We start from the raw sequence: 24296 nt of genomic DNA, 5'->3' as shown, positions 1-24296 counted from the left end.
ATAAATCTTCCTTCTTCCAGTACTGTGCCACCAAGAGTCTTGCTGCAGTTCTTAGGTTCAAAATCAAATTAGTCTCTATAGCCGTACAATCTGTAATTATACCTAACAAAAACAACTGTGGAGTAAACTTTATCTTCTTTTTAAGGATATTTTGGATAATCCACCATATTTACACAAGCTCAAAATTTGAGAGAAAAATTTTATAAAATGTTTTATAGATGGCATTTGGATCCCAAAAAGTTAGCTTGTATGTACCCAAACCTACAACCGAAATGTTGGAGATGTGATTGTGTTGATTCTACCTATTTTCATGTTTGGTGGACTTGTAAAAAAGTTAAAGCATCTTGGATGAAAATATGGTGGATTATTCAAAATATTCTCATCTTCACTCTTCTTGTGGGCACCTGTGGTGGCCAAGTGCTAGGACAGAACTTCAGACCCTCCCTCCCTCATAATCTTCCTTCCTTCCTCCTGCCCTCCCTTCCCTTTTCTTCTTTTTCCTTCCCTCTTTCCTTCTTTTTCCTTCCTTCCTCCCTTCTCGCCTTTCCTTCTTTGCCTTTCCGCTTTCCTGTTTAACAATTCAACAGTTTAACAATTCATTCTTTATCTAAATATCTTTATATTTGTTTGGGGTTGGCTTTCTTCCCTTTCATTTTTTTTATTGTACAGCAATCTTTCTCCTCAAACCTATCACCTCTCTCTTTTCTTTCTTTCTTACTTTCTCTTCCCCCCAACCTCTTCTTCTCCTCCCTACTTCCTCTTCCTTTCTCCTTCTCCTCCTCTCTTCCCCTCACTCCTACTCTAATTTCTCTTCCCTTCCTTCATCCTCTCTATTGCTGTATCCTTTTATGCATATGGACTATTCAGAGGGCTGAAAGTTATTTTTGACTGGTCCTCGCACTTTTGACCAGTCCTCAAACTTACGACTGTCCTCACATTTTACGTTTTTTGCCCTATCTTGTCACCATGGTGAAGAGAAGCAGTTGTGAAATGAGTGACATGGTTGTTAAGAATGCTGCACGGGCATAAATGTGAGGATGGTCATAAGTGTGAGGACCAGTCAAAAGTGCGAAGACCTGTCAGAAATGACTTTTTTCAGCCCTCTGAGTAGTCCCTATACACATAGCCATGGCCACCCGGTCACATGACCAGCTAGCCACGCCCACCCAGTCACATGACCTCCAAACCATGCCCACAAAATAAGCCACGCCCACAATGGTGTCCCTCTTTACCAATGTTAAAATCTGGTCACCTTAGTTTAAGTGCAACTCCACCTCCACCTCTTTTTATTAGGTGTTTTGAAAAATTTAAATCCTCCTGAGTTTCATCCCACCATGTTTCAGTAACGGCAGCAATCTCATCTTTGCTCTCGTGTTCTGGGACGCCAGGTTCCCTCTGTTTCTTCTTCATACTTTGGGTGTTGATGTGTAGGAGGAGGGATGAGAAGGAGGAGGGATGAGAAAGGAGAAGATGAATCCATGTGTATGTGTGTGTGAGGTCTATGGAGGGGCTGGCAAGGCAGCTGGGGGGGAGGGCCTGGCTGACTTAATCCTCTTACTGTCTCTGGGATGTATTTTGCGGTTATTGTTCATGACGGTTGGATATATTGCCCCCAAACTGTACAGGTAGTAATAACTAGATCTCCAATCAGAATTGAGACAAAAATTTCTGTTCTTGACAGTTGCTGAGCCCCATTTTTTGCCATAATTGGCAGGTCATATCCTACAGTTGTGAAGTGAGTTGTGAAGTTGTTATGTGAATCCTCCAATGACTTTGTGGGACACCAGCTGGGAAGGTTACAAATGGTGATGACGTGACCCTGGGACAGTGCAGCCGTCATAAATACATGCCAGTGGCTAAACGCCTGGATTTTGACCACATGGATGCTGGAACAGTCGTAAGTGAGAAAACTGGACAAGGCCACTTTTTTCAGTGCTGCTAAAACTTCACTAAGTCACTAAGCAAATAGTTGTAGGTCAAGGACTATCTCTACAGTGCTTTAAAAATAATCCAAAATAGCCTCCAAATTGGAACCCACAGAGGTCAAAAAATTTCCTGAAACAATCCGGCAAAACTAGCCCATTTTGGGAGAAAAGCTGTCCAGCTGCCCACAACTGTTTCCATCTTGCAGTTCCACTCAATCCCCAAACTTTGAGAGGGTGGCTGAAGCCCCTGGAGGTTTATCTGTGTCCTCAGGGTCACCCGAGTGGTGCGAATGGTTCTTGCAGTCTGCAATTTTCCCCTCTGGAAATCCATTCCTGCTCCCACACCATGCAAAGGGGGTTCAGCCCAAATTGCATCGCTCAAAGTCTGTAGAGATTCTCCATCATCCAGGTCAGGGTTATCCCACAGGTGCTTTGCTCAAGAGGCAGCTGGACTTTCTGGTTTTTTTCTTTTGAAGGAGTTTCGCTTCTCATCCCAGAAGCTTCTTTGGTACTGAAGAACTGAAGAAGTTTCTTGGATGAGAAGTGAAACGTCTTCAAGGAAAAATGAAGCCCAGTTGCCTCTTGAAAAAGCACCTTTGGGATGAGGCCTCCTGCATGAGCAGGGGGTCAGACTAGAAGACCTCCAAGGTCCCTTCCAGCTCGGTTGTTCTTATTCTGTTAGCTGAGAAGGGAACTTCCTACATACACCTAAAAACAGCTTGAGAAGCTCACTGGGCTCCAGCATCAGATCCCCTCAGGTCTTTGGTGCAAAACAAGAAGAACATTAAAAGGATGTCAAATTGCAGCCCCTTTAGCTCTCTCCTGCCTGAGCGCCCCTCTACTAGATCTCCACCCCCCACCTTCCCCAGGGAGGGACCCTGGATGGGGGGGAAAGCCAGAGACCCGGGGGGGCCCCCAACCTCCAGAGGGCAACGGAGGGAAAGGTTTACCTTTGAGGGGGGTCAGCAAAGGCTGAGAGGCCCACATATTAATGGGGGGGGGTCCTGGGGGGATTTTTCCCCCTCCTGCAGATTTGCAAAGGGGTCTTTTGGGGGGGGAGGGAGCTTGACGGGGGTGTCGCTGCTTGGAGGCCACGGAGGAGCCCGGCTGGAGCCCCCCAGGAGGAAGGGGAGACCCCTCAGCCCCGCCTGCCTGGGTGCCCCCCCCATATTTCCACTCCCCCGCCTTGCCTAGGGAGAGACCCCGGTTGGGGGAAGGGTGGGAGAGCCAGAGACCCAGGGGGGCCCCCCAACCTCGGCCTGCCTGAATGCGGGGGGGGGCGGGGCGGAGGGGGAGAAGAGGGACCCCAAAGATCAAAGGGAAAATCCCCCCCCCAGCCTCACCTCCGCACGAGAACAGAAAGTGAGTCGGCACCGCGCAGGCGCACTCGGTGACTGAAAATGGAGGACGCCGATTGGTCGCTCTGGGGGACGGCGGCGATTGGCTGGAGGACTCCTTGGGGCGGTCCCTCCAAAGGAAGGCTGCCCCCCTCCCCCGCACCTCGCTTATGGATAGACCTCCGATGGTGTGGGGGGGGGAAAGTCGCAGCCGCAGAAGGGCCCCCCAACCTCCGCTTGCCTGGATGCTGGGAGGGGGAAAAGCTGAACGGACCGCAAAATTTAAGCGGCCCACATCCACGTGGAACCATAACAACCCTGGGCAACGCGCAGGCGCACTCTGGTTCTTTGAGGGAAGGCGGAGGCTGATTGGTTGCCCTGCGGAGGGCGGCGATTGGCAGGGAGACTCCTGGGGGGCGGTCCCTCCAAAGGAAGAGGAGGAGCCTCTGGCAAAAAGGGCGCGAAACCTCCACTCCCGGAAGCCAATCGGGCAAGGAAGGAACTCCCTGTATCGGCGATCAGAGGAGCCCGGATGATGGAGGTTTGGCGCAGGGGATGCTGGGAGTCGTAGTCTGGGAGGGTCTCTTTCAGGTCCGCAAGAGCTGCCCCCCCCCCCCCCCCGGGGAGGATTAGGCGCCATCTAAGAAAATGAAGTTGAAGGTTGAAAGAAAAAAAGGAGGTTCCACATTTAGGCAAGGAAAACAAAATGCTCAGGGAGAGTATAGGTGGCAGCTCACTCAACAGTGGTGACTCTGAGGGGGATCTTGGAGTCCTAGTGGACAGTCGCTTAAATAGGAGCCAGCCGTGTGCAGCAGCTGCCAAAAAGGCCAACACAGTTCTGGGCTGCATCAACAGAGGGAGAGAATCAAGATCACGCAAAGTGTTGATACCACTTTATGAGGCCTTGGAAAGGCCACACTTGGAATAATGGATCCAGTTTTGGTCGCCATGATGTAAAAAAGATGTGGAGACTCTAGAAAGAGTGCAGAGAAGAGCAACAGAGAGGATAAGGGGACTGGAGGCTAAAACGTATGATGAACGGTTGCAGGAACTGGGTATGTCTAGTCTGATGAAAAGAAGGACGAGGGGAGACAGGATAGGAGTCTTCCGATATCTCAGGGGCTGCCACAAAGAAGAGGGAGTCAAGCTATTCTCCAAAGCACCTGAGGGGGGCAGGACAAGAAGCAATGAGTGGAAACTAATCAAGGAGACCTCCAAGGTCCCTTCCAACTTTTATTCTATTTTATTCCCGTGTGGGGAAGGGGATGGAGCCGTGACCCACCTCTCTTTCCCTCCTGCAGGAGGATGGAGGAGCCCGGCGGAGGAAGGAAGGAAGCATCGCCCGAGAGGAGGAGGAGAGCGGGCCCCGCAGAGCAGCCCTGCCTGGAGACGGCGGGGAAAGGCCGGGGGGCTCTGGGACTGCAGGAGGGATGAACCCAGGGGGAGCCCGGGAAAGGCAGCTGCCTGGAAGCCGATGCGAGTTGGAGGAAACGGGCGGAGACCCTGAGACGGGCCTGGAGGGCAGAAGCTCCTTCGGAAGACCCGGGAGACCCCAAAGGATCCAGAAGGGAGGAAAGGAATATCAGTGCCCGGAATGTGAAACATCCTTCACAAGAAATGGACATCTTCAAAGGCATATAAGCATCCACACAGGAGAGAAGAAATACAAATGCCCAGAATGTGAAAAATCCTTCAGGACAAATGGTCTTCTTCAAAGCCATCTAAAAATCCATTCCGGAGAGAAACCTCATAAATGCCTGGAGTGTGGAAAGAGCTTCAGGCATTTGGGAAACCTTTATAGACATCAAAGGGCCCACTGGAGAGAGAAACTGAATAAATGCCTGGAGGGAGGAGAGTCCTTTGGAAGACTCAGGAATCTCCAAAGAATCCAAGAGGGAGAAAAAAAGTATCAGTGCCCGGAATGTGAAAAATCCTTAAAAACAAATGGACATTTTCAAAGGCATCTAAGGATACACTTGGGAGAAAAGAAATTTGAATGCCCAGAATGTGAAAAATCTTTCAAAAGAAATGGACATCTTATAAACCATCTAAGAATCCACTCAGGAGAGAAACCATATAAATGTCTGGAGTGTGGAAATAGCTTCAATAGGAGGGGAAACCTTTATAAACATCAAAGAATCCACTCAGGAGAAAAACCATATAAATGTCTGGAATGTGGAAAGAGCTTCAATAGGAGGGAACATGTTCATACACATCAAAGAATCCATTCAGGGGAAAAACCATATAAATGCCTGGAGTGTGGAAAGAGCTTGAGGCAGAAGAGAAGCCTTAAGAGGCATCACAGAATCCATTCATTAGAGGAACCAGATAAATTCCTGACGTATGGAAAGACATTCAATCAGAGAGGAAACTTTTATAAACATCAAAGAATCTGCTCAGGAGAGAAACCATATAAATGCCTGGACTGTGGCAAGAGTTTGTCTTCAAAGAGAAACCTTTATTCACATAAAAAAATCCACAGAAGAGCACGGTCACTCATGCCCTTGTCACCCCCCGCCTGGACTATTGCAACGCTCTCTAAATGGGGCTCCCCTTGAGGAGCACCCGGAGGCTCCAACTGGCGCAGAGTGCGGCCGCGCGGGTGGTAATGGGAGCGACATGGTGTTCCCATGTAACACCTCTCCTGCGCGAGCTGCACTGGCTCCCGGTGGTCTTCCGGGTGCGCTTCAAGGTTTTGGTTACCACCTTTAAAGCGCTCCATGGCTTAGGACCTGGGTACTTGCGGGACCGCCTACTACCACCAATAGCCTCCCACCGGCCGGTACGCTCCCATAGAGAGGGGCTCCTCCGGGTGCCGTCGGCCAAACAATGCCGACTGGCGGCCCCCAGGGGGAGAGCCTTCTCTGTGGGGGCACCTACTATCTGGAACAAGCTCCCCCCAGAGATACGGAGGATCCCGGATCTGCACACCTTCCACCGCGCTTTAAAGACCTTATTTCACCAGGCGGTGAATCTGAGAAAATGCGAATGAGTGAAAGTGCTTTGAAAAAACATGGCGCCTAGCTTCAGAGTTAACGAGCCAGCGAGTGTGGATTGGTGAAGTTACTTTGTTTTGCTACAAAGTTTCCAAGTTGCTACTAAGCTGCTTTGCTTGTTATAAGAGAAATAACTGGGAAATTTTTTCCCTTTTCAATATTGGACTTGCTTTATTTTAACCCTTGTTTGATTAAATCTGGGGGACTTTTTTAGAAGTCTTTGTGCAGGAGGGAAAGGAAAAGGAACTTCCCTCTTTAGAAAAACTAGATCACGAGCCAGGATGGCTTCAAAGAAGCAGGAAGGGAAGGCATTAGGGGGGGGATCCCCCACACACAAACATCAAACGCAACTTCCCCCTGCTCAACAGCTACAAACTCAGAAAAAAGAATTTGATGTGGGAGATTTAAAAGAATTTATTTCTAAAACTCTGGATGACAAATTTCAAAAATGTCAACAGGAGATAGATGATAAACTTCAAAAATCACATCAGGAATTTATGCAGGAAATTAATGAAGTTAAAGACATGGTGAAACAGAATCAAAATAAGGTGACCAAAAAAATATCAGAAGTGGCGTCTGGCCTGGCAGAATTTATTGGGAAAGTTGATTTTAAAGTTGAAGAATTCAAATCAGAAGCTAATGTTAAGATGAAAGACAATGATTATAAAATTGATGAAGTTGACAATAAAATGCAGAGAATTGAAGATGAGATTGTTATGATACAATTCCGGGCGATGGAATTTGCCATACGGCTTCGGGGAATTCGAGAGGAGGAGAGACAGGATTTGAGACAGGTTTGCTCTGAAGCCTTGGCTAAGATTTTACAAGCTAATCCTGATTTGCTATTTCATAAAATAGATAAAATTTACAGAGTGAACTCTTGGGTGGCCAGACAAAGACAATTGCCTAGAGATGTGGTCATATACTTTACTGAGAGAGAAATTAGAAATGATATCCTGCAAAAATCTTTTCACACTTCTGTACAAGTGGGGGGCTCACGACTTGAAATTTTTAAAGAATTACCTCCTAAAATGCTGAAAGCTAGAAAAGAATTTGGTTTTCTTGTTAAGGAATTGAGAAATTTACAGATACCCTTCCGGTGGGACGCACCAGCTGGGATAATTTTTAGATATAAGGGAGAAGGATATCGGTTGAATACCGTGGAGAAGGCACAACACTTTTACAGTACTATTCTTAAGGAAAGAACACCATCTCCACGTACATCTACAGTTTTGGAGATTAAGGAGAGTGAAGAGAGGCAATTGAAAGAACAGTCTAAGCAGGAATTAGAAAATGTGCAAGGTGCAGAAGGAGGTTTTCTGAGTGAGCCCTTGTTGGATTCTTCCCCAATTTTGGATTTGATTCAGTTGACAGAAGTTAAAGATCAACGTATAACTAGAGCCCAATCCAAGCTACTTAAACAAAAGCAACAACAACAACAGGAAAGACAAGACAAGAAGGCAGTTAAGAGTACCGTACAAGAGAGTGGAGCTATGGGAGGAGCGAGATCGAAGCTCTCGGATGAACTTCAAATATTTTGCTCTGTGCTCCAGAAAGAGGCTGATGACCTTTAAGTGTCTATCTTGGAATGTCAATGGGTTGAATTCAGCACAGAAAAGGAAGAAATTATTTACATATTTGAAACAATTTAATAATGATATAATATGTTTACAAGAAACGCATATCACAACTCAAGATCAAAAATATTTGATAAACTCAAAACTAGGAGCACATTATATATCTTCAACTTCGCAGAAAAAGAATGGTGTGGTTATTTATGTAAATAAAAAATTAACAGCGAAAGTTATAGAAGCAGATCAAGATGGTAGGTTTGTAGCAATTGAATTGCTCACAGCAAATGGTCAAATTCTTTTGATTGGAATTTATGCTCCCAACCAACAACAGGATTATTTTTATAAGATGTTACATACTAAAATATTGCAATGGGACTATAGATCTATTTTAATTATGGGAGACTGGAATGGAGTAATTGATTCTAAACTAGATAAAAAGAGCCTGGCAAAGTCTAGAATTAGACTACCACAGACTTTTTTTGATATGAAAGAAGATATGGAATTAAAAGATGTTTGGAGAATACATAATCCAAATGAATTGGACTACACTTTTTTTTCGGATAGACATAGATCTTTTTCTAGGATTGATTTTATCCTGTTGTCAAATGATCTACTTGTTAAGACAAAAAGAACAAAGATTTGTCCAAGAACTCTGACTGACCATAGCCCTGTATGGATAGAAATTGAGATGGATAAGGTTGAGAGACGTTCTTGGAGATTAAATGAGAACTTGTTCAGATATGAAAAAAATACAATAGAACTTAAAAAGCATTTGAAAGAATTTTTTGAAATAAATTTGAATAAAGGTACCCCAATTGAAATTGTTTGGGATGCAAGTAAAGCTTATATGAGAGGGGTACTCACCTACATGAATTCTAAACATAGACTGTTCCGACAAAAGAAAAGATTTGAGTTGGAAATGGAAATAAAGAATAAAGAACAGTTACTTATTAAAAACCCAACAGATGAAAGAATACGAAGTGCTATAAAACTTTTGAAAGACCAATTTCAAATGCTTATGGCGGAACAAGCTGCAACAAGTTTACAATACGCGAAGCATAATACATTTTGCAACGCTAACAAACCGGGCAGATGGTTGGCTTACACATTGAGGAAAAAACAAAGTATACGGACTATTGATAGTATTGATATTGGAGGGAAAGAAATCTTTCAATAAAAACTAATTAAAGAAGCTTTTGTGGATTATTATACTAAACTATATGCCAAAGAAGAGGTGCAGAATGGACTTATAGAAAAATATTTAAAGGATAAGAGAGTTACAAAAATTACTGATCAACAAAAGGAAAGAATGAATTATCCTATAACAGAGGAGGAGATAACAGCAGCAATTAAACAGCTAAAAACAGCCAAAGCTCCTGGCACGGATGGTTTGACCGCAGTGTATTACAAAACTTTACAAGCTGAAATGGTGGGACAACTTAGAGATTTATTTTGCAATATTCAACAAGGGGGTAAAATACCCCCATCTTGGACAACTGCTTATATATCTTTGATACCAAAAGAACAAGTTGGTCCTAAAAAACCAGAGAACTACAGACCAATATCTCTTTTGAATACAGACTATAAAATTTATGCGAAGATATTAGCCAACAGGTTGATGCCAGTAATCCAAAAGGTGATTCATGCGGACCAAGCGGGATTTATTGAGGGCAGATATATGAAGGACAATGTAAGGCAAGTAATAGACTTATTGGAATATCTTGACAAGAATAAACAGATTTCTGCAGTGCTGGTTTTTTTGGATGCGGAGAAGGCCTTTGATAGAGTGGATTGGAATTTTCTACTAAAGACTTTAAAAAAGATGGGCTTTGGGGACCAATTTATACAGGCGATCTCAGCAATTTATCAAGAGCAAAAAGCACAGATTATTATTAATGGAAGTTTGACGACAGAGTTTAAAATTGAAAAAGGAACAAGACAGGGATGTCCGTTGTCCCCACTTTTATTTATTTTAACATTGGAAGTCTTGCTAAATACAATACGGGACTCAAAAATTTTGAAAGGTATAATGATAAGGCAAGAGGATTATAGAATAAAGGCATTTGCAGATGATCTGGTGGTTACCCTATCACAACCAATGGAATCAACAATCCTGATGAACGACATTATACAAGACTATGGTAGAGTTTCAGGTTTTAGAGTGAATTCAAGAAAGACTAAAATGATAGTCAAAAATATGACACAAGATCGTAAACATGAGCTTGAAAGGAGGGCAGGTTTTGAAATTGTACCTAAGGTAAAATATCTTGGAGTTCAGGTTGCAGAATCAAACATGAAATTGTTTCAAAATAACTATGAGGTGTTGTGGCGAGAGGTTCAGAAAGACATGGAGACTTGGAAAAAGCTGCAACTGTCTTTACTTGGAAGAATAGCAGCAGTTAAGATGAACATTTTGCCAAGATTTCTGTTTTTGTTTCAAATGATTCCGGTGCTTAAAAGTGATAAACAACTGAAAGTTTGGCAAACTGGACTTAATAAGTTTGTCTGGAACGACAAAAAGCCGAGAGTGAAATTGAAAATTATGCAAGATGTTCCAGAAAGAGGAGGCCTTAAACTTCCAAACCTACAGTTATATTATGATGCAGCAGCTTTAACTTTAACAAGTGATTGGTTTGGAAGGAAAAAGGCTGGAATATTGAATGCAGAAAGTTTTGATCTTGAATTTGGATGGCATGCTTACCTATTTTATGATGACAAAGTTGATAAAGTATTTAAAAGTCATATACTTAGAGACTCTTTGATGAGAGTTTGGAAGAAGCACCGACTCAAATGGGATTATAAAATACCGCTATGGCTGGATCTTGGTCATACCTTGTGGAATACAAATATAATGTCACTCGGGGGGTTTTTATACAAAGAGGTTCTTTTTACAGATGCGGGTAGATGGCAGCTGAAGACCTTGCAGACACTGTTGGACGAAGGGATTAATTTAACTTGGTTACAATATAATCAATTACAATTGAGATGGAAAGAGGACCAAAAAACTGGTATTATGTTGCATGAGGAAGAATTGGTTAGACATATAAGAGAGAAAGGTCCAATGCATATTAAAAGGCTTTATAATGTTTTGCTAGAAAGGGATTCAGAAACGGAATTAGTTAAAGATTGTATGATTAAGTGGGCACAAAATTTTGAAGAACCAGTGATGTTGAAACATGGGAAAAAATTTGGGTTCAGAATGTTAAATTTACACAGTCGCAGAATCTGAGGGAAAATTTTTATAAAATGTTTTATAGATGGCATTTAGATCCTAAAAAGCTGTCATGTATGTACCCTAATGTTCAGCCAAAATGTTGGAGATGCGAATGTTTGGATGCTACGTATTATCATGTTTGGTGGACCTGTAGGAAAGTTAAGGCTTTTTGGATAAAAATATGGTGGGTCATGCAGAATGTTTTGAAGAAAAAAATTCAATTTTCTCCACAATTGTTTTTATTGGGTATAGTTAAGGGTTTTACACGGGGTGAAATAAAATTAATATTGTATATGATAACAGCAGCAAGATTGTTGATAGGTAAATATTGGAAGAATGAAGCTTTGCCTACTATCGAGGAATGGACTTTGAAGATGGCCAGTTTTGCAGAGATGGCGAAGATTTCAGCATATTTAAAAGATTGTTCACAAGAGACTTATGAATGGGAATGGAAAAGGTGGATAGAATATGTTCAGAACAAATACCAAACTAGAAAGTACCAAATAGCTTTTATTTGAAAACAATGTATTAGAAATATCTTAATGCAAAGAGATAAAGAGGGAAAATAATATAGGGGGAGGGATGGGTTCAGGTATATATATCAGTATTATTAGTTATGAGTACATAATAGGGAAGTCTGGGGGGGAGGGTTAGGGAGGGTTAGGGAGGATGGGAAGTTTGGGGAGGGAGGTGGGGGGGTGAAAAAAGGGGTGAAAATGTAATTGTAAAACTTTTGCAATAAAAAAAAAAAAGCGCTCCATGGCTTAGGACCTGGGTACTTGCGGGACCGCCTACTACCACCAATAGCCTCCCACCGGCCGGTACGCTCCCATAGAGAGGGGCTCCTCCGGGTGCCGTCGGCCAAACAATGCCGACTGGCGGCCCCCAGGGGGAGAGCCTTCTCTGTGGGGGCACCTACTATCTGGAACAAGCTCCCCCCAGAGATACGGAGGATCCCGGATCTGCACACCTTCCACCGCGCTTTAAAGACCTTATTTCACCAGGCGGGCCTGGCCTAATTTTCTCCCTCTTTCATAAAAGATTTTAATTTTTAAATATCTTTCAGTATTTTATACATTCAATTTTAAAATTGGTTTTAAATAGTTCGGGGTTTTAAATTTGTCGGAGCCAAAATTATTTAGTTTGATTTTATTCTACTTTTAAATTTTGTATGGATGTGTTTTATTGTTTGGCTGTGCACCGCCCTGAGTCCTTCGGGAGTAGGGCGGTATAGAAATCAAATTAAATAAATAAATAAATAAATAAATAAAAACCATGTACCGTATATATGCGTGTATACGCTGAGTTTTTCAGCACATTTTTTATGCTGAAAAAGCCCCCCTCGTTTTATACTCGAGTTAGGGTCCCACTCGGGTGAAATCTAAAATTTTCGCTACCGGTTCTGTGGGCGTGGCTTGGTGTGGGGGGGTGTCCTGTGACTGAGTGGGCGTGGCCAACTCAATGTCACAGCCACACCCACTCAGTCACAAGACCCCCCCCCACACCACACCACACCCACAGAATCTGGTAGGAAAACTTTTTAAATTTCTATTCTGCCACCTGCTCTCTCTTCGCTTTGGGTTGGAGACAGGGCCGCGCCATTCCCCGAGGCCCCAGAGCCGCCACCTGCTCGCCACTTGCCTCAACCAGGTAGGGGAATGCACCATTCTCCGACACCAGCCTTGCCCTGGAGCCGCCGCCCGCTCGCCCTTCGCCACGCGACGTTTCCTACTCCTCACTTTTCTCCTGCAGCTGGCTGTCAGGGTAGGCAAGTGCCCGAAAGTTACCGGAGTCGCTCACTCTCCTTCTTGAATGTGCCGCCACCATCGCCGCCCTGTTCCACGCGCCAGCTGCACACGCGCACACCCAACCTGCCGATGATGAGTGAATGAAATTTACACCACAGTTTTTTTTGTTGGGAATAGTTATGGATTGTACTGTGATAGAGACTAAGTTGGTTTTAAATCTAATAACAGCAGCCAGGCTACTGGTGGCACAGTATTGGAAGAAGGAAGATCCACCTACTATTGAGAAATGGACAATAAAAGTCGCGCATTTGGCAGAGATGGCGAAAATTTCATCATATCTTAAAGATCACTCAAACGAAAGATACATATTGGAATGGAGAAGATGGATTGACTATATTCAAAACAAGTATCAGACTAAGAAGTTTCATATAGCTTATGAATGAAACATCTTTAATCTTTAATTTATGTTTATAGTGCTTTGAGTTATAAGGAGTTAAAGACCTAGGGAGAATCTGAAGTCAACAAATTGTTAGCATACTTTAGTTTTATGTTTGTGAATGTTATACCCTGTGCTTGTTCTAGGAAGTCTAGGGAGGGGGGTGGGTGGGCAAGGGGGGTGGGATGGGGTGAGGGTGGAGGGGGGGAGAAAATGTTTGTATCTTTTATAAAACTTTTCAATTAAAAAAAAGGAGAGCGAGCGACTGGTAACTTTCGGGCGCTTGCCTTTTCTGACAGGCAGCTTGCGGGAGAAAGGTGAGAAGTAGGACACGCCGCGTGGCGAAGGGTGAGCCAGCGGTGGCTCTGCAACAAGGCCAGAGTCAGGGAATGGTGCATTCCCTGACCAGGTTGAGGCAGGCAGTGAGCAGGCGGTGGCTCCGGGGCTTCGGTGAATGGCACATCCATGGCCCCTGGCCTCTGACCCAAGGTGAAGGGCGAGTGGGCAGTGGCTCCGGGGCAAGGCCGGAGTCCCTTTCTGGGCATGTCACTTCTGCCTGTTGGGCCACTTCCAGGAAGTAATGACTTTTAGGCGGGTGGGCGGACCCTCCAGCTGCCATCCCATTTCCCACCCTAGGCTTATACTCAAGTCAATAAGTTTTCCCAGTTTTTTGTAGATTAGGTGCCTCGGTTTATATTCGGATCGGCCTATACTTGAGTATATACGGTAAATGCCTTGAGTGTGGAAACAGCTTTACCGAGGATGGAGACCTTCATTAACATCAAAGGATCCACATGGGGGAAGAAACTACAAATGTGGCTGAGCGTGGAAAGACATTTAGTTACGATGTATGTCTGAGGAATTGAATTGAATAATTTGTTTAGCCAAATGTGAAATTTGTCTCTGGTGCAGAAGCTCTCAATGTACATGTAAAAAAACACAAAAATGATAACGGAAGGGACCTTGGAGGCCTTCTAGTCCACCCCTCTGCTCAGGCAGGAAATCCTCTACCGTTTCAGACAAATGGTTGCCCAATCTCTTTTGAAAAGACTTTAGTGATTGAGCACAACAACTTCTCTAGGCAAGCCATTCCACTGCTTAATTTTTCTCACTGTCAGGAAATTTCCCTTGAATTCCAGGTTACTTGTCTCCCTGGTTATTTTCCGTCCATTATTTCTTGTCTTCCCTTCTGGTGCTTTGGAAAATAGGCTGACCCCTCCCCTCTTCCTTGTGGCAGCCCCTCAGGTATTGGAACAGTGCTATTGTGTCACTGCTGCTCCTTTTTTTCACTATCGTCAGGATAGAGAATCAGAGGGACCTTGGAGGTCTTCTAGTCCAACCCCCTGCTTAAACAGCAGAACACTGCAATTTGAAAGAAGTGGCTGTCCAGTCTATTCTTAAAAGCCTCCAGTGATAAAGCAATAATAATAATTTTAATTTAGCAATTTTATGATGTTTGTGTATCTATATTTTTCTTGACTGTACACCGCCTTGAGTCCTACGGGAGAAAGGCGATATAGAAATATAATAAATAAATAAATAAATAAATATTTATACACTGCAGAAAAGAGAGGATGACAAGTACGTGTTCTTAAGTAATGGATCTCAGGTTGCTTTTCTGTTATCTACTATGTTCGTAGAAGAAGAAACACTTGGATCTTGAGATTCAGGGGTTGCTACTGGAACCTTGTGGGGAAACTTACCAATTTCCATTTTGCCCACAGTTCTTTCCATGCGCCTGGAAATTTCTCTCCTGGGTTCATTCTTCCCTTGAAAATAAGGCTCTTGACCCGCCTTCCATACATGCTCATAGGCTGGTGGGAGGGGGGTTAGGGTGTTCCTTGAGCCACGGGGGGGGGGCTTCATTTTTAATATAATAAAGAGTTTTGCCCATGTATTTTTCCTCTTTTATTTTTCCCTTTTGTAAGCCACCCAGTGTCATTAGCAGTTGGGCTGCTCTCCAAGTTTAATAAAAGGAGTCCTACCTAAATAACTGGGTACGTGTCTCAAATTTCCTGCCCTTGGATATCCCAGAGCACCACCCGAGAGGATCCTGACTTCTCTTTCAGCTATGCAGGACATGATCTGTAAAACTATTTCCAAGGTGGCTTCTCATCCTGGAGTCGTGATAGTGAAATGATTGGGGTGTAACCACCACTTCGTGATTGCTGATAACTTGATTCCATCTTCTCCGGCGTAGATGGAAAAATGTAAGCATTCGGTTCTTTAGGGTTTGATGCTTCAGCTGCTGAAGGTGGACTTAGTTTGTGGGAACAGTTCAGAAGTAAAATTAGTTGCGAGTCAAGGCAGCTGAAGTTTAGTCTGAAACCAGCACATGAAAATAGTCTTAAGAGTCTTCTTAATAGGTGGCTCTTACACTTCTAGGATAGAAGAAGGAAACTGGTGTGTTTCATGTTAGGAACCAGAGTTCGATGGATAAAAAAAAAAAATCCAGAAAATTGGGGTTTTATTTTGTTTCATATAAGCAACTTGGCTTCCTTACTAATCCCGTGTTCTGTCCCTATCTCACACACTCACTCAAACAGCCAGCCGAGGGTTAAATAAACTTCTTCCTAACAATACTGATAAGGAACTTGGCAGAAACTCTGTAACTGCCTGCCAAGCATTTCTTTACTCCGATAACAAAACATAAACAAAATACACACAGTTAGTAATAGTCCAAGAGTAATAAAATCCAAAACGTCCAAAGGTACAAAGTGACTCGCCAGAAGATTTAGCTTTGTCCGTCACAGAGTCCGAATGGCCACCACACTCCCTTTTATAGCCTGTGGGGTGTGGTCCAATGACTCAGCTTAATCTCTGGCATGCCTCCTTTTCTGCTGCGCATGCTTATCCCGTCGGCGCTAGCGTGGGTCCAACCATAATGTTTCGTCATTATCTGACAGCTTGGAAACACCTGGCTCCTGGCCAATCTCTTCCCCTTCGGGAGACACCTGAGGCATTGCCAGCGAGGAGGGTCCTGGAGAGGGAGGCCTGGCCATCTCCTCTCCTTCATGTTCAGAGCCTTCTTCCTCCGATAAGATAGGCTCGGAGGATGGAGCCACAACATGCCGATAGCTTAATAATCCAGAGTTTGTTTCAGAGAACAGAAATCACTGACAAGTGACTTATAAGCTTGGCAGAATTCATAATCCAGAAATTGTGCTTATTTTGAGCAACTTGCAAAGTGAGAATTCCTTCCCTGAGCAGAATGCCCTAGAAATCCTTTTATCACATTATTGTTGACTGAGTTAGTGGCTCAGAAAAGGCTTGGCCTACGCTCCGTCTCTGGGCAGCCTTGAATTTGGGAAGAGAAGAGACGTTCCTTCTCTATAAACCTCTCTGGTCGATTCCCTACTTTACCTCTCACAGTTCCCCATCACAGAGCAAAAGCTCTCCCAACCACAATGATCCAGGAATAGAAATAATAATTTTAGATATAAAGAATTGCTCTCTTTCCTTTGCTCTCTGTAGGGATTAGTATCCTGAACTCGGGACGTTGGTTCCTCTGGATAACTTTGAACATCAGCTCACAGATGTCCTACACAACAAGCCTCCTCCCCCCATCTCCCCCCCTCCTCCTGCAAGACCAACCTTTGAGAAAAGGCCTAGAGCAGAGGAGGAGGAGACTGAGGCAAAGTCGAAGGAAGGAAGTGAATTCACAGCAAGTTAAATGGAGCGTGTGATTCTGTTGCCTCAAATTGTAAGCTTCATCACTAATTTAAAATGACACATAAGCCCTTTTAACATGGTTGTCTACACAATGCATGTTTTCCCCGTCTTAACCAAGGCACTTTATCTGGTATGTGAGAATCAATGTTCTACGTGCACCAATGCCAGGCAAATGTCTGTAGGAGGCGAAGAAACCAATCACTCAAGCTGCCCATTTGGCACAAAAGGCAAAGCTCTTTGGATGTAGGTTGCATTCTGTTCAGGGAAGCGTCACTCATTAACGTAGCTCTGGATGAACTTCCCATCGCATTCCCTTTGGGTTGCCCTGCTGTTTTGTGTTTTGCTCCATCATCCCAGGTGAGCTCCCCCCATTATTTCTGCTTAGGTGAGGCATCTTTTTCTGACACCATGTTGTTAGATGGTGCCAAGTTTAAGGACAGAAAGAGAGCGAAATTTTCTCCTCAAATTTTGAACTTGATTGAATTACCAAGCAGGGTTGATCTCCTCTTGGGGCAGGCAGCACAGCAGCACTGGCTTTAGGCCAGGCAGAGGGAGGGCTGGATCCTGTGTCAGAGCAGCCCTCAACTACAGCCCTTGGACAGGGATCAGGCAGGGATCTCGTCCACAGCTGCCCAGTTGAGAATCCAACACTCCTGAACCACTGACAGATGGACATCCAGACTCATACAAGGCCTCCCGCCCCTCCCAGGACAGCCTGCTCTGCTAGTTGCCATCAGAATGACCGACAGCAGTCAAACTCAGGCCTGGGACCCTGGGCATGGCCCTGGAAGACTAAAGGAATTTATTAAAAGAAAAAAATATTAAATTTATTAAAAGTGAAAGTTTAATTGGATTTTATTACCTTTCCTGCCAGTTATATAAAGTTGAATCTGGTTTTCCCATTGACTTTTCTTGTAGGAAGGTCACAAAAGGTGACGAGACCCTGGAACACTGCCGTCATAAAAAGGAATCAGTTTATAAGCGTCTGAATTTTGATCATGTGACATTAGTGTGAAAAAGAGCGTATGTCATTCTTTTCAGTGCCATTGTAACTTTGAACAGTCACTAAATGAAGTGCTGTAAATCGATTACTAACTATCAGGTTATTCTCCCATTTTGATTCGTTGATAGTTATAAAGACTTCCGGTCTCCCAGAAACTTTCCATACTCCAGTCACTGATATGGTTTTACTCTTGTGTGAAGCATTTGATGTCTATACAGAGAACCTCTCCTATCGAAGCTCTTTCCACACTCCAGGCATTAATGTGGTTTTTCTCCTGTGTGGATTCTTTGATGTTTATAAAAGTTTCCACTGTGATTGAATGTGTTTTCATACATGAGGACTTCATCTGGTTCCTCTAATGAATGGATTCTTTGATGCCTATTAAGGCTTCTCTTGTATCTAAAATTCTCTCCACATTCCAGGCATTTATATGGTTCCTCCCTTGAATGGATCCTTTGATGTTTATGAAGGCTGCTGCTTTGACTGAATCTCTTTCCACACTCCAGGCATTTATGAGGTTTTTCTCCTGTGTGGATTCTTTGATGTGTATAAAGGTGGCTCCTATGACTGAAGCTCTTTCCACATTCCAGGCATTTATGAGGTTTTTCTCCTGTGTGGATTTTTTGATGTCTATAGAGGGTGCTCCTACGACCAAAGCTCTTTCCACACTCCAGGCATTTATGTGGTTTTTCTCCTGTGTGGATTCTTTGATGTTTATAAAAGTTTCCACTTTGATTGAATGTGTTTTCATACATGAGGACTTCATCTGGTTCCTCTAATGAATGGATTCTTTGATGCCTATTAAGGCTTCTCTTGTATCCAAAACTCTCTCCACATTCCAGGCATTTATATGGTTCCTCCCTTGAATGGATCCTTTGATGTTTATGAAGGCTGCTGCTGTGACTGAAGCTCTTTCCGCACTCCAGGCATTTATGAGGTTTTTCTCCTGTGTGGATTCTTTGATGTTTATAGAGGGTGCTACTATCACCAAAGCTCTTTCCACACTCCAGGCACTTATGAGGTTTTTCTCCTGTGTGGATCCTTAGGTGAATCTGAAGGTGTCCATTTCTTTTGAAGGTTTTTCCACATTCCAGGCACTGATGTTTCTTTCCTCCGTCCTGGATCCTTTGGGGATCTCCAGGTCTTCCGAAGGACCCTCCGCCCTCCAGGCATTTCTTTAGTTGTTCTCCAGAATGGATCCTTTGATGTTTATAAAGGTTTCCCAACTGACTGAAGCTCTTTCCACACTCCAGGCACTTATAAGGTTTCTCTCCTGTGTGGCTCCTCTGATGTCTAGAAAGGGTGCTGCTTTGACCAAAGCTCTTTCCACACTCCAGGCATTTATGAGGTTTTTCTCCTGTGTGGATCCTTTGATGTTTATAAAGGTTGCTGGTATGACCAAAGCTCTTTCCACACTCCAGGCATTTATGAGGTTTTTCTCCTGTGTGGATCCCTTGATGTTTATAATAGTTTCCACTGTGATTGAATGTCTTTTCATACATCACGACTATATCTAGTTCCTCTAATGAATGGATTCTTTGATGCCTATTAAGGCTTCTCTTGTATATAAAACTCTTTCCACATTCCAGGCATTTATATGGTTCCCCCCCTGAATGGATCCTTTGATGTGTATAAAGGGTGCTCTTATGACTGAAGCTCATTCCACACTCCAAGCATTTATGAGGTTTTTCTCCGGAATGGATCCTTTGATGTCTATAAAGGCTGCTCTTATGACTGAAGCTCATTCCACACTCCAGGCATTTATTCAGTTTCTCTCCTGAGTGGATCCTTAAATGACTTTCAAGATGGTCGTTTCTTTTGAAAGATTTTTCACATTCCGGGCACTGATATTTCCTTTCTCCTGTGTGTATGGTTAGATGCCTTTGAAGATCTCCGTTTTTTTGGAAGGATTTTTCACATTCGGGGCATTTGTGCCTCCTTCCTCTCCTGTTGATCCCTCCACCCTCCAGGCACTTATTGGGTTCCTCGCCTGAGTGGATCCTTTGATGTTTATAAAAGTTTCCGCTCTGATTGAATCTCTTTCCACACTCAAGGCATTCGTATGGCTTCTCTCCCGAGTGGATCCTTTGATGTTGATCAAGATTTGATGTCCCATTGAACTTCTTTCCACACTCAAGGCATTGATATCGGTTTCCAACTAAGTGGTTTTTTAGATGGTTTTCAAAATATCCATTTGTTTTGAAGCATTTTTCACATTCCGGGCATTCGTATTTCTTCTCTCTTGAATGGATCCTTTGATGCCTTTGAAGATTTCCATTACTTTTGAAGGTTTTTCCACATTCCGGGCACTGATGTTCTTTTGCTTCCTCCTGGATCGTCTGGGGCTTTTGGGGTCTTCCAAAGGAGCCTCCGCCCTCCAGGCCTGTATCGGGGTTTCCGCCCATTTCCTCTTCCCCGCATCGCCCTCCAGGCAGCCACCTTTCCTGGGCTCCCCCTGGGCTCATCCCGCCTGCAGCCCAGGAGCCCCCCGGCCTTTCCCCACCATCTCCCAGGGAAGCCGCGGCGGGACCAGTCAGGGCTGCTCCACGGGGCCCGCTCTCCTCCTCCTCCTCTCGGCTGGCACCTCTTTCCTGCATCCGCCGCCATCCTCCGTCCTCCTGCAGGGGAGAAAGAGAAGAGGGTCACGGCTGCATTCCCTTCCCCGCAGGGGAGGCCCAGGGCCAAGCCCCCCCGCCTCCCACAGGCCTCCTGGGCCTGCTCAGAGGTGGGATTCAGCCAGTTCGCACAACTTTGGGAGAACCGGTTGTTAACTTTCTGAGCAGTTAGGCAAACTGTTTGTTGGAAGAAATTATTAGGGTAGAGAACCATTTGTTAAATTACTTGAATCCCACCACTGGGTCGGCTCGAAGCGGACACGGCCTCCTTCCCAGCGTCCCATCCCCCTCTCTGCCCTCAAGACTAGGCCTCAGGCTCCCAGGCCTCCGGAGAGACCCACCCGGACTTCAACTCCCAGCATCCCCTGCGCCAAACCTACATCATCCTGGCTTCTCTGCTGCCGATTCAGGCGGGTCCCTCGTTGCCCGTTTTAGTTCTGGAAGTGGAGGCTTCATGCCCTTTTCTCCACTAGTTCCGCCTGTTCCTTTGGAGGATCTGCCCCACGGAGTCATCCTGCCAATTACCGCCCTCCCCAGAGCAACCAATGGACGTCCGCGTTCATTCAATAACCCAGATGGTGACTGCGCGGTGCCGAGGATGTGGAAGGGGGCAGGGCTCCCCTTGAACTTTGGGGTCCAGTCTCCCCTCCCCCCACCCGCCGCTCTGTATTGAGGGAGGGGAAGGTCAGGGGCTCTTCTGGGGCTGCGACCTTATAGCAGTCTATGAAGGGGAGTCACTTGGGGCCAGTGATTAAGCCTCTGGGTAGAAAGCAAGAGAGGAGAGTTCAAGTTTGAATCAGCCCAACTTTCTGTCTAGCCCACCTCACAGGATTGTTGTTGGGATAAAAGAGGAGGAAGGTGTCACCATTGCTAGAAGACCTTGTCTTCTTGCAAGCTTTCTCCTTTGTTTTGTTGCATATGTTCTCCACCTTATTTGTAAAAATAATAAAGGCAGGATCCCAATAAATACATAAACTCACCATGTGTGACTCACTCGTCTGTTTTTAAATAGCAACTACATGGCCTCTATTTGATGCAGGAAAATTCTTGAGCCTGGATGTAAAAATTTCGGAATTCATGCACAAAAGGAGACCATCTCCAGTTAAAGAGGAGCTAAGGAGGAGAACCTCCTGCCAATGGTTCCTGCTGGTGAATTTCCTCATAGAAGTCATAGAAGTCATCATAGAATGATGAAACCATAAAATACATTGAGTGCTTGTGAAGCGCAAACAGAAAACATTGATTCTGGATGAAATTCCACACGTGACCAATTTTTGTGTCAGTCTTTCCCAGCTGGGTTTGTGTCTTTCTTGAAAGTTGCAGATGTATTTAGAGACACTCGGAATACTCTGTTGTGTAGTTGCTGAAAAAGCAAGTTCTCACATATCAAATAAGGAGCCTTTGTCAAGAAGGGAAAAACAAGCATTCTTAACCTTAAAAAAGAGGTATAGACTGCCATGTTAAAAGGGCTAATATGTCATTTTATGTTAGTCATTTAAAAGGTGCCAGTCCGTGGGTGGAGGGCTACATCACAGGGCACACTGGCCTGGGCAGCAGCAGCAGCAGGAGCCCCCTCCAAAGGGGGAGGGGGTGTAGGAGGAAAATATATATGTGTGTCAACTGGAGCATCAGGTTTCCAAGGATTCAAAAAAAGTTGAAAAATCCAAATATGCAGGGGTGAATATTGGAGGGGATTTCCCCCTCTGCTGCAGTTTTCCAAAGGGGCCCTTCAGAAAGGAGGAGGGATGAAAAAGGAGAAGATGAATCCATGTGTGTGTGTGTATGTGTGTGTGTGTGGGGGGTCTGTAGAGGGGCTGGCAAGGCAGCTGGAGGGGAGGGCCTGGCTGACTCAACCCTCTTACTGTCTCTGAGATGTATTTTTCGGTTATCGTTCATGACGGTTGGATATATTGCCCCCAAACTGTACAGGTAGTACTAAGTAGATCTACAATCAGAATTGAGACAAAAATTTCTGTTCTTGACAGTTGCTGTACCCCATTTTTTGCCATAATTGGCAGGTCATATCCTACAGTTGTGAAGTTGTTTTGTGAATCCTCCAATGACTTTGTGGGACACCAGCTGGGAAGGTTACCAATACTGATGACGTGACCCTGGGACAGCACAGCCGTCATAAATACATGCCAGTGACTAAACGCCTGGATTTTGACCACATGACCACAGGGATGCTGGAACAGTCGAACGTGAGAAAACTGGTCAAGGCCACTTTTTTCAGTGCTGCTATAACTTCACTAAGTCACTAAGCAAATAGTTGTAGGTCAAGGACTATCTCTACAGTGCTTTAGAAATAATCCAAAATAGCCCCCAAATTGGAACCCACAAACTTTTTCCTGCAACAAATCTGCAAAACTAGCCCAATTTGGTAGAAAAATTGTTCACGTGTCCACACTGTTTCCAACTCGCATTTCTACTCAATCCCCAAACTGTCCTCCTAGACTTGGTTTGGCTTTTCAAGGAAAAGAAAATGCCATTCTTGATTTTTACCCTGATGTTATCCTCAATACAGTTCAATAAAGTTTTGCAAACTCAGAAGATACAAATATGGGAATTCTCAAATTCAAAATAAAATGTCTCATCCCACTGAAGAACTTTCCGTCCCAGAAACTCAACTGGTTTCGAATCAGCTAGAAACGATGCCTGACCAGGTTGTGCAGGATTGTCTGGGACACAACACATCCTCTCCACAACTGCTGGGAAGAGGCTCTGCGGTATCCGAAGCAGCACATTAGATTCAGTCAGTTTTCTTCCATAGGAAGAAGTATCCACCTTGTGAACTCCCAAGTCTCTTGTTATGTAATCTAAATGGGCTGTGATTAATGTGTACGTAGCAGATGAATGGGTATATCTATATTCTTTTGAGAGCAGGCCTCAGAAGTCCATTCTTTAACTTCAAAGTCTAACAATCGGAGCAGCCCTCAACTGCAGCCCTTGGACAGGGATCAGGCAGGGATCTCGTCCACAGCTGCCCAGGTGAGAATCCAACACTCCTGAACCACTGACAGATGGACATCCAGACTCATACAAGGCCTCCCGCCCCTCCCAGGACAGCCTGCCCTGCTAGTTGCCATCAGAATGACCGACAGCAGTCCAACTCAGGCCTGGGACCCTGGGCATGGCCCTGGAAGACTAAAAGAATTTATTAAAAGAAAAAGATGTATTAAATTTATTAAAAGTTTTAATTGGATTTTATTACCTTTCTTGCCAGGCACTTGTGAGGTTTTTCTCCTGAGTGGATGCTAAGATGCCTTTGAAAATGGTCCTTTCTTTTGAAGGTTTTTCCACATTCCGGGCACTGATGTTCCTTTGCTTCCTCCTGGATCCATTGGATCTTTGGGGGTCTTCCGAAGGAACCTCCGCCCTCCAGGCCTGTCTCGGGGTCTCCGCCTTTTTCCTCCTCCCTGCATCGCCCTCCAGGCAGCCGGTTTTCCCGGGATCCCCCTGGGCTCCTCCCTCCTGCAGCCCCGGAGCCCCCCGGCCTTTCCCCGCCGTCTCCAGTGGAAGCCACGCCGGGACAGGGCAGGGCTGCTCCGCGGGGCCTCCTCTCCTCCTCCTCCTCCTCTCGGGCGGCGCCTCTTTCCTGCATCCGCCGCCATCCTCCGTCCTCCTGCAGGGGAGAGAGAGAAGAGGGTCACGGCTGCCTCCCATTCCCCTCAGAGGAGACCCAGGCCCAAGCCCCCCCCTCGTGCGGACCCGAAAGAGACCCTCCCAGCATCCCCTGCGCCAAACCTGCATCATTTGTCACAGATCGAAGCAGCTTC

At 44.9% G+C, this 24296-nt stretch overlaps 3 protein-coding genes across 5 annotated transcripts in view; 1 reads left to right on the top strand and 2 right to left on the bottom strand.

Annotated features, from left to right (window-relative positions):
- Window positions 1–24296, bottom strand: part of LOC148111715 (uncharacterized) — a gene marked incomplete at its 5' end in the record, with an annotated part of 62480 nt that overhangs the window by 11137 nt on the left and 27047 nt on the right. Inside the window, one exon of the mRNA XM_087879917.1 lies at window positions 23732–24142. Within this exon, the coding sequence (XP_087736043.1) occupies window positions 23732–24142 (411 nt within the window). The remainder of the gene's footprint in view (window positions 1–23731; window positions 24143–24296) is intronic.
- LOC148111716 (uncharacterized) overlaps window positions 1–24296 on the bottom strand; it is a 226491-nt gene that overhangs the window by 175779 nt on the left and 26416 nt on the right.
- Window positions 3564–8737, top strand: LOC148111718 (uncharacterized). Of its 3 annotated transcripts, none has more exons than XM_087879814.1 (2): window positions 3564–3803; window positions 4564–8737. In XM_087879814.1, the coding sequence occupies exon 2, from the start codon at window positions 6540–6542 to the stop codon at window positions 7830–7832; it is 1293 nt and encodes a 430-aa protein (XP_087735940.1). In that variant the 5' UTR covers window positions 3564–3803; window positions 4564–6539; the 3' UTR covers window positions 7833–8737. The 3 variants fall into 2 exon arrangements, with proteins under 3 accessions (XP_087735940.1, XP_087735942.1, XP_087735941.1); XM_087879815.1 differs by having other exon boundaries at window positions 3564–4317.

This window comes from Pantherophis guttatus, chromosome 16 (assembly GCF_059756535.1).
Source record: "Pantherophis guttatus breed Tessera chromosome 16, ASM5975653v1, whole genome shotgun sequence".
Classification (NCBI taxonomy): domain Eukaryota; kingdom Metazoa; phylum Chordata; class Lepidosauria; order Squamata; family Colubridae; genus Pantherophis; species Pantherophis guttatus.
This window is presented reverse-complemented; position numbering and strand designations above follow the sequence as displayed.